General features: G+C 27.6%; 1 protein-coding gene across 2 annotated transcripts in view; it reads left to right on the top strand.

Moving 5' to 3' along the window:
- Positions 1-462: 462 nt before the first annotated feature.
- LOC129969260 (thioredoxin reductase 2, mitochondrial-like) overlaps positions 463-11,418 on the top strand; it is a 351,586-nt gene continuing 340,630 nt past the window's right edge. For both annotated transcript variants that reach the window (XM_056083730.1, XM_056083729.1), the window contains exons 1-3: positions 463-745; positions 10,756-10,827; positions 10,912-10,968. In XM_056083730.1, coding sequence (XP_055939705.1) covers positions 667-745; positions 10,756-10,827; positions 10,912-10,968 — 208 coding nt within the window. In that variant the 5' untranslated portion in view covers positions 463-666. The remainder of the gene's footprint in view (positions 746-10,755; positions 10,828-10,911; positions 10,969-11,418) is intronic.

Below are 11,418 nucleotides of genomic sequence, written 5' to 3'. Positions count from 1 at the left end.
ATACCTGGTATTCATTAAGTAGAATATGCTGTGTTTGCTTTAAGTATGGAATTTATACGTTACGTTACTTCATCTCTTTGATGTATGGATCGTTTGATCAATTTAAGTCTATGTCATCTGTAAATACGCTCATCAATTTCTACCATCACTGTGTAAATAGCATCATGAAATTCTCTGTCTTGTGTTGTGCAAAAATAAACTGATTCGAAATCAAAACTTAGAATCCCGAGTCATAACAGTCATCCTCGTCATCTGACCGAAGTTCAAAATTACGAGGTCCAAAATAGCCCTACTGTTGCTTGAAAATGAGACGTTAGTATAACTAAACTAAACTAAATGCCTGATTTTACTGGATGGTAATCTTGGTTTAAATTTAATACTGCTTTTCGTTGAGCCTCAATCAAATGCCCCAATCATCATTCCGTAACTGCAACTGTGATTTTTATTCTAACTATTCAAATTACAAAGATAAATGAGTTTATTATTAGGATTATTCGGCGTTTTATAAATTGTTTGTTCTTTTTAAAATATTAATTGTAAATGACACCATAACTTTTTGCCGAAATGCAGCTTTATAAACATTTACTCAAAATTGAATGCTGTTATATTAAATTATTTGTCTTATGTTAGATTAAAAAAAAAGTTCTATAAGAAATAATTATCGAAATGTTAATTAACCAACTATTATTATTTTATCCGATTTTACGTAATCGAACTGCTATATACTTTGCACAATTAAGAGCAGGTATTGTATTTTTTTCTTCTTTAGTATATTGCATTTCCCTACTTACGTATGTAGCAGCAACATTTGCAATTATGATTCAAAGCGAAGTAATTTGTGAATATTTTATGAACAGTAAAAGTTGAAGAAATGGACTTCTAAACAAATTAATTCTCTATCCTTGAATTCTTTTAAAGATTGTTTTAAAAATTGGATATTTTATCTTAAATATTACAATATTGTATTTGCCAACCATACAAAAAAAAAAAAAAAAAAGATTTTATTTTGAGATGGAAAATAAGGTAAAAAGTTCTTTTAATTGCATAAGTAGCATAATATTTGGTTGTTACAAAATTTGTTCTGTGTCCACGTAAAATAATTTTATTGTTTTTATGAAGCGTATTATAAATGGTGCAGCCGGTCCTCAAATTTCATTAATATTTGTAAGGAATGAAATATCATATGAGAAAAAATATTTCATTTCAATCGCAATATAATTTGTTATCTTAAGTGATGTTTACTCTGAGAATTTTAAAGAAAATCTATAATAAAAAGAGTGATGAAGTTAAATTGATTATGCAGAACTGTTACTTATTATATATTTTTTATATTATAATTAAAGAATATATACATAAAATGGAATAGGAAATACATACATAAAATGTTTAATTAATCATAATTTTTATTGTGCTTGAATTTAAAATTGCTGCTTTACACAAATAATTTATTTGCCATGCATTTGTGAATTGCTACTAAATAAATATTTTGTGTCAGCTGTCAACATCATGTAAAAATGTTGCTTAGTCTAAGTACAGTAATTTATAGTGTGTCAACGGATTCTGAGACTACTACATTTCGACGATTCCATCTCATTAAGGGATGAGATGCGGAATGATGAGTACATTTCTGGTATTCCCTTTGACCTTGGATTTTACCTATTAGTAAATGTAAACATTTCCTCCTTTCATCTTTCCTTTCACCCCTATTTTGAAGAATTAAACCCATCCTAATGCATGCGAAAAAGTGCGGAGGGTTTTATAATCCGTTGCTGAACTATATCAATTTGATGTTTGCTTGAAATTCTTAATAACTGTAGATACCAGAATGATGAAACAACTTTGTTCATAAATATTTAAGTACTATTACTAAAAAAATCTGTTAAAAAACAGTCACATGGCTCTCTTTCTCATTTGTGCAAGGACAGATGGAACATACATGTTTTTTTTTTCAAATTACTGGATATTTTTGTAAACTAATTTAATAGTATCTCTAACGTTACAAGAAATCTATTACTATTTTTATATTTGTTGAGTATCTGATAATGTGCACTTTCAATTTTATTTTTACTAAATTGGCATTTCACTGATTCATTAGAATTACTATTAGGAAATGGTTATTGATTGTTTGAGGTAGATTAAGTGTTGATTTGTAAAAAGCTTGAGCCCTCTTAAGCGGCTGAAATAAATAACTGGTCAGGTGTCATTCTCTCAATTTAAACTGTTACTGAATATTGTATCATAGTATTCTTATCCTGAATACCTTAAGAATCCTATATCAATTAATAAATTTTGACTTTGATTGTATCAAATTGGAATACAACTGAATGAAATAACAAAAATAAACTTCAGTATTGAGGATTCAGAAACAATAGATTTTTGAAATTATTATAAAAGTTATCGAAAAACAGAATTATGCTATTATCCTTAATTTTTCAGTCTTATAATGTTGGATATATACCTCCTTCTCCACCCCATTTTTTTTTTGTTCTTGAAAATTAATATGATGTTAAAAAGTTATGTATTAGTCATAATCTAAATTATTTTAACTCTTCATCAAGCACTAAGATAATGCCAATAATGAGGTTACTGATTTTTCTAAAAGATGAGGATGGAGAGGGGAAAAAAAATTAATGGGGAATGATGGGCTATTTAATTGTACCTGAAAAGGCGTCTAATTCTAAAGACAAAAATTAAACAGAATAGCATAGCAGTATTCCTTGGCCTTCAATGCCTAAGTGAGTTTCTTAAAATGCTTAAATATTCGATCAGCTTACACTATTAAAATGAATACAAATGATTGAAATTATTAAACTATTAAGCAACGTTTTAGTGTTCTGTATATATATTGTACATAGTATTTTGATGAACTGAAAGGTTTTAGCACAGGCATACTAAACAAATCATTTTTAATTGGGAACATACAAGTAACAGTGCTATATATTTACAAACTTAATAAAAAAATAAATGGATATAAGCTTAGTTTGTAAATAAGTTTATCAAAGTTTTAAAAATGCTGCAGAAGGTCCTTGAAAAGTGCAAGTGAGTATTAATAGTGAAAAATCTTTTACAATCTTTGGTGTAAATTCTCAAACAGACCATGATAGAACATATTCCCGTATTGTATTAGAAATCTTTCAATATACAATAAGGTACACTAGCTGAAATATTTCTATCAAATATTAGAGTGAGAGAATTTTTTTTATGGCATATCCCAAAGTGTTATGTATCGAAAGAGTAATGATTTATGTTGGAAGAAGCATACATATATAGAATATAATTGCTGTACTTTTGATAAAGAATTGCTCAAGAGTTTTCTTAATTGTTTTTTTTGTTTGTGTATTAATTGCATTCAATTCCATCTTTTGTATTTCAACTATTGAATTTGCCATTGCTGGATTTTAGGCTAAACACTATGCCATTAGTAAACATAATCAACAGATGCTATCTTCGGTGATTAGTCATTGATTGTATTTTTGGTGATTAATGAAATGCAATTAATGCGCAAGTACCAAATTTTGTACTCATTAAGCATATGCCTCTTTTATAATTTACTTACCATTATGTCTGGATATATTAAAAATGCCATTATGTCTAGATATATTGACCAGGCCATCTCAGCTTGACACCATTTAACTTTTTTCTTCCTTCAGACTACATTAAAATTATTATTACCATAGAAAGTTTGCAGTGAATTATAGAAATAATTGGTTCAGCTACTCAGAAGATTAATAACACAAGTTATAAATGGGTTAGAATGTGATTACCTTTTGGACAGTTACAGATTTGCTAATGACGCTCGCATGCATCTACATTAACCTGTGATGATGACTGAGGTTTACTCTCTTTAATGTAACTGAAATTTATAGCCAGTTGTTTATGGTTTTTTTGGTTCAAGCTATTACTTTTGGGTACCTTTAGCTAGCATTCCTGGAACATCAAACAAATGTTAATGCCTCTAAATTTAAATATTATATGAGTACTAAATAAGCTGTATAGTGTCTAAAGTAGTGCTAAGCATCAAAATGAAAATATCTAATATTAAAATCTAATATTGAAAAATGCAAATGCCAGGAATATATTTTATCATGCAGGATGAAAAGGTATAATCTGCAGTCATTAAAATGTACAATGTCGTTAAAATATATGTGTTGTTTCATGAAAAGACTTCACTGCATAGAATTCCAACAATTTTTATTCTTTTCCATATCATAGCTAAGTAATGACATGCAGTATTTCAAAATTTCTATGATGTAACATAAAATGGATTATTCCTAAAAATGTTCTGCGTTATTGTTAAAAAGTTTGTCAGCAGTGCCCCAGGGAAATTTTCTGTTTAATAAGTGTTAGTGCTTGATTTTTTTAAAAAAAAATGCTTTTTCATGTAAAAAAAGAATTTGTTAGTAAAAAAAAAAGAAATATGAAAAAAAAGTGATGCTCGTTGGAGTTATACAGTTTCTGCAATTGATAAAAGTATTAAATAAGAGTAAATAATGTTGAAGAAAAATATTCTTTTCTATCATAAAAAAAGCAGTTGTTTTCTGTGCATGATATCCCCCCCCCCCCAAAAAAAAATTATATAATGTATTGTAAAAGATTAGTGATATTCAAGAAAAAATTTCCCTTGCGAACATAAGAAAAGAAGTGGAATTGCTTTCTAAATATGTTATTCCAAAAAGTGATCATAATATAAAATAGATTATATCTTTTATGCAAGAGAAATGTTTGTTGTTTTGTGAGATATATAGTTTCTGAGTAAAAGTCTATAAAAAAACTTATAAAATAGAGATACTTTGTTTTGTTCCAGATAAATTTCTGTATCATGAAAATTTGAATATGTTTTTCCAATTTCAAAATATTTTAAAATGTAAAAGTTTTATGAAAGAATATGATTTTGTGTTATAAACAAAATATCAAATTTGTGTCTCAAAATTAATATAAGATTTGAATTTGTCACTATTCACAGAATAAAGTGTCAGCAATAGAAAGCCATTAGACAGCTGATAGTTTCAGATTAGTAAAAGTAGAGCACTATATGTGTACAACATATTTTCATTGTTGAACAATATTTCAAAAATAATGAAAATGTAGTAGTCAATGTTCAAAAATTTGGCAATTAATCTCTTATATCATGATTTAACACCATTGGGTTTCTTTTTGTGGGGTTATTTGAAATCAAAGGTCTATTTCAGTATATTGAAGCAACCCACAAGCAAGCTCACATTGAAGGAGGAAATTCAACGCTGCATCAATGAAATTCAGCCAAATTTATGCAAAATGGTCATGGAAAATTTCGACAAAAGAGTGCTATGTGCCATCAAAGTAATGGAAATAATTTGCCTTATGTGCCATATTATACATAGCCCTATCCCGTGTACTTTGATTCAATAAAAATATAACTATTAAAAGAAAAATCCCTGTTTTTTATTTAATTCAAATCTTGCATTGACATGTTCTATCAAGTAACGCTCGATTTTTACTAGACTTAACCTATCGGGTCAGATGGTTTTCTTTTAATAGGGTTGCCAATATTTTAGTGCATGGATGGTGGCAAAATCAAATCTTGCTTTAATTTTGGGACACCCTTTTAAAAGATGTGATAGCTTAGAACAGTGTGGTAGTGTATTGTAAAAAAGAACGATGCATGTGTTATTTATGAAACATTTTGTGCTCATTTGTTATATAATAAAATAAAAAAAATCAGGTCTGTAGTTTTCTAGAATATTCTATGTTTATTATCTTAAAATTGCATAAAATATGGTATGTTAATAGAATATTTTGTGTTTGTGTTCCAGAAATGTTTCTCTTATGTAAAAAGATATATTTGATAGCCTAAAGCAGTGTATATCTCATAAAATGATTATATATCTGCTAGTTCTAGAATATTTTGTGCTCACTCACTGAAAATGAGAGGAAAGATTCATTGTATTTGATTCAAATTCAAGTGTTATTTATTATTTTAATATCCTTGAAATGTATCTGTTGGATTTTTGGTATTTCAAAGGAATGTTGATGTTTTATATAAAATTCTAAAATCAAGTAGTATTTTTAGTTAATATTTATTTTGAATGAAACCAGTTCATAAGTGCAAATCCAGACTGTATGTGGTTTTCTAGAAAACATTGTTATATCCTTAATGGTTTTTATTTTGTGTACTCTTTAGTAGCTGAAACCTTTTGCTTTTGTTTCAGCCTTTTACTATGATTTTAGTCTGATTCAACTAAAGAGTTTATAAATCTAATTTATTTGTGAAGTTCAGTTACATTTTTTACTACATCTTTTGTAAATGATTTCGATTTAGCTTACAATTTAGATAATTTAATGGATGAATAAAGCATAGGCAAAATAGTTATAATGTTTAAAGATGTATATGATAATCCAAAAGAATATGATTGTGTCTTTAACGTATACTATAAAATATTCCATGAAAAATATTATAGTACTTATAACATAAAATTTTTTGTAATATTCAAAAAAAAAAAAAAGTTTTATTTAAAAATGTTAAGAAATTTTTTACTACCAAAGTTCATGTAAAACTGTCTTTGGTGACTAACTTGTTTACCCAGATTGATTTTTTAAGGCTGTTAAATATTAATATGGAATGCATATACAGTGGTGGCCAAAAGTGTGGACATTTTTTGAAAGTTTCATGTTTTTCAACTTTGCGTGCTTGTAGAATATATTAATTTTCACTTAAATACAAATGTTTATATATCAAATTGAAGGTAATTTAATGTAGGATTTAATAACAAAAACAGTATTACAAACAAAGTTTCGCTAATTTTAGTAAGATGTATCTTAGATTTGCATTTTTTTAAAGTGATACATTATCAATACTTAGTAGGATAACCCTTATTTTTTAAGACAGCTTCGCAGCGTATTTTCATCAAGTGAACAAGTGTTTGGAGTTCATCTTTCGGAATAACATGGTGCCAAGAATCAATTATAGATTCAATAAGTTGTCTTTTATTGGATGGACGTTTTTGTCGTACAAGAATTTTCAAACGTCGCCGCAAATTTTCAATTGGATTGAGATCAGGATTGTTTCCTGGTCATGGTAATACATATATGCCTTTATTTTGAAACCATGCTTTGCATACTTTTGCTGTGTGGCATGGAGCTGAATCCTGCTGAAAAATAAATGGTGCTTTGTTGGGGAAGAAATCCCTGATGGAAGGTATCAATTTTGGTTCCAGGACAGTTTCGATGTATTTTTTTGGCATTCAGAATGCCATCAATCACTTGAATTTGGCCCACACCATTTGCAGACTTGCATGCCCAAATCATGGCATTTGTTGTTGTTTTCATAGTTGCTTCAATGCAATGAGGATGAAGCGCTTCACCTACTCTACGTCTCATGTATTTTCTACCATCGCTACCAAAGAGCGATATTTTAGTCTCATCGCTCCAGATTACTTGCTTCCATTGATTTTCTGACCATTTAATGTGTTCTTTTGCCCATTTAACTCGTTTTTCGCGTTGCTTTTGATTTAAATATGGTTTTTTCCTTAGAATTCTAGCTTGTAGTCCAAATCCTGATAACCTTCTTATTGTTCTTGAACTTACTGCAATACCCGCTGCACTCATTTCACATCTAATGGCATCTGATGAAATTTTTCTATCTTGAAGGCATAGCCGTTTAATTTTTCTATTGGCAGTAGCACTTGTGCATTTTTTCGGCCTGATTTGGCCTTATTTCCCACTGATTTCATTTTTTCGTAACGTAAACAGAACTTTCGTACACCAGAACAAGTCACTGAACAATCAACTTGTCTTGCAATTTCAGCATAAGAGAGGCCATTTTCTCTCAATATGACAATTTGGCTTCTTTTTGTAGATGTCCAATCAGTTCTTCTTGTTTGTGACATTGTTTAAAATTAGTTTAATTAAAAAAAAAGGACTTAAAATATTAAAAAAACAGCAGTACTCTATTTAATTGTACTAGTATGCATCATTCCGCAAAATATTTCCACAACAATAACTCTTTTACCATCCAAATAATCTAAACTATAGTTGCAGACATTTGATTGGTCCTCAGAACAGTTTTGTGATTGGCCAGTACGCTATTATTACAAAACATGTCATTATTTAAAACGATTTGTGTTTGTTCTACTAAAATAAGCATAACTTTTTTTTAATACAGATATTGTAATACTGTTTTTGTTATTAAATTCTACATTAAATTACCTTCAATTTGATATATAAACATTTGTATTTAAGTGAAAATTAATATATTCTACAAGCACGCAAAGTTGAAAAACATGAAACTTTCAAAAAATGTACACACTTTTGGCCACCACAGTATATATATATATATAAATTTCAACATGTTATATGAAAGGCTGAAAAACATAAATTTAATTGAATAAGTCAAAACAGATAACAAAAAAATGTATATGCTGCAGAGATAAAAATCATATTTAAGAATTAATTTCCAAATATAATATTTTTAAAAATCTTAATTTTAACATGGGTAACATTTGAATATTTTAATGGATTGATTGTATATTTTAATGGGCGAGTTTGAATTTCATAACGTCAAAAATAGTTTCAAATTGTGTACAATATTTTAAAAAAATTGTTAAAAATTAAGAAAAATGTTGTATAAAAATGAAATTGATGTAATTAAAAAGTAGTCTGAGTTTTACGATAATGCAAATAATATTTTTATGAGATGATAGTTTTAGAAGATACACTAATAAATTTCAACACCTCTTAAAGAAAATTTCCCTTTTCTTTAGAAGTTGTCTGTTTCCATAAGTAAGTTATACAATTACTTATCTAGTAACAATTATGCCTATTGTCACAGTAGATTAAACTTTGTTTGATGCCTATTTTTTGGTTTCTTTTCCACCTTTTTTCTACTGAATGAATATAATTTTTGGTGAATCTTATCTAGAGCATTTCCAATATTTTGCAAATTCCTTAGTTGGTAAAGCATTGATTGAAATACATCTGTATAAATGTTCAATGAAGCATTTATAAATATTTGTATGATGATTTGTTTACTGGACTAATGCTATTCAACAATATGTAAAGTGATTTGTGTGCTGTGAATGGTAGCATTATAAACAATATGATATAGATTCTTTGCATAAGATTTTTTTTTTTGATGTTCCAAAAATAGTTGGAATTATATTTTAATAATTCTTGGAATCATAAAAAATAGTCATGTTGTATTCTAGAAAAAAAGTCATTGTTTTAAAAAAGCAATACTTTTGAAAAATATTAAATTTTATTCAGGTATATATAGTATTAAAGAAAAATTTATGTATAGGCTATCAAATTATTATGCAACATTATAAACATTTAAATATTTCTTAAAATTTATTTCCAAGCTAATTGAATAATTGATCATTCTTCTGTTTTATTAAAACTTTATTCTCTTGCTTTTTTTTTTCTTAAATTTTTTATTGTGCACCTATTCTCTATATAATTTGACCGATATTTCTTTTAATGAATTAGGTTATTCTGGGCTTAGTTTAAATCTTATATAATTTTATTTAATATTCTTTTACTGAATAGAAATGATAGATTCATAGATATCGACATGTTTTAAGCATTAGTGCCATTTTACCTTTGAATGGCCTTAGTTGAATGATGCATTCTATCATCCTTTTGTTTTCAAACTGAATTATGGATGTATTTTGGCTGTGAACTGAGAGGGTTGAATTAAATGATAATGTTGTTGAATATTGAATACATTAACATTGAATTTAAATGCATCAGTTGATAATTCCAAACTAATTGTTCTTAGTTTTCTTATTTGCTAATATCTTTGTTAATATTAAATAACATGCATTTCCCCCTAAGATCGATAGCAATAACTATTATAGCTCTGTTTAAATAGAATGCCCATTCATAAAAATGTTTAATCCCTTACTGCAAAATCTTCTGAACCTAAGATAGGAAAGACGAAGCTTTTATCAGAATTGAATAAAATGTGCTTAAAATAGATATAATTTTATTATACTTATTATCAACTCAGAGAATTAAGTAACTAATTTGCTGCACTCATTTTATTAACTAGTTTCATTGCATAATGAATTTTTTAATCCATTTTTTCCCTTATAGTAAAATGTTGAAATTTGTCCATTCTGCCTTCCAAATATTAAATACAATATTCTAGTATTATAAAAATCTTTCATTATTTAAATTTTTTAAAATCTTGAATTGGGGGAAAAAAATGCAACATTTTTGTTTAGTATTACGGCTGGCAGCTACAGCATAAATTTATTCAGTAATAAACTGCAACAAGAGCTTAATTTCCCAATTTTTGTCTTGTAAAGATTATTTTATTAACCTTTTATGTTATTGGTAAGGATGGTTTAATTGGCGATGTCTGAATAGCGGTATGATTTTACATTATAATATAGTACTCTTTGCTATAGTATATTTTTCTATCATCTTAAAGTTATGAGCAAGGTATTTTTGAAAAGTAATATGTGTTGGTATTGTTGGTTTCATCTGAAGGAAAATCATGTACTTTTTTTAATAAAATTTTATCAATTGCTTTAAAATGCGAAAAATCAACATTAAATGATAATACAAAGCTTGATCTTGAAATTGCATATGTAAAATATAAATACTCAACTGTTATTTTGAAAATTACCAAAAGAAATCGCAAGGGCTTATTTGTAGACTAAATTTCATTTAAAAAAAAATACTTTTTTGTACACAAAATAAGCACAAAGTAAGTAATATGATCGATTTTTTTTTTATAACATGCAATAATCATAATTTATTTTTATATTTTAGCCAGCACTGTTCAGAAATATAATTTGGTAGTTATTGGAGGAGGCTCTGGTGGATTGGCTTGTGCTAAAGAAGGTAAATATTAGAAAAATGAAATGAGTATTTTAACTAAAAGATATATTTTAAAAAAATGTTTTCTAATTGCAAATTTTTTTACAGCTGCATCTTTGGGTAAAAGAGTTGCTGTCTTGGATTATGTAGATCCATCTGTCAGAGGTAAGTTCAAGTATGATGCATGACAAGAAATGCATTTGAGTGTGCCCTTACATATAATACATGTGCTATAGCAGTAGAATTTTTTTCCTTTGCCTAGTGACTGTTAAACCATAAATTTTAGAGATTTGACTCTTGATGAATCATCATCATCACGTGGCAAATTGTTTACGCCCTAATTTGATGATCGAGTATATGGAATGAGTAGATTAATTGTGGAAGAGGATAATAACTTTGTAAGAATTTTTCTGTTGCTTTAGACGAGTGATAGTAGTTTTCTTTTTTTATATTAAAATTTCTATTCAAGTGGATATTTTCATATTTCTTGTTGCACATTATTCAAAAATTTAGGGGAAATTAAAGTTGCATTTGAACAAATTCTTTAAAGTGTTTATGTAATGTTTGCATCATCTTCAAGTGTTCTAAATTAATATTTTCTTTAGAAATGTACCC

The sequence above is a fragment of the Argiope bruennichi genome, chromosome 5 (genome assembly GCF_947563725.1).
Source record: "Argiope bruennichi chromosome 5, qqArgBrue1.1, whole genome shotgun sequence".
Lineage (NCBI taxonomy): Eukaryota > Metazoa > Arthropoda > Arachnida > Araneae > Araneidae > Argiope > Argiope bruennichi.
This window is presented reverse-complemented; position numbering and strand designations above follow the sequence as displayed.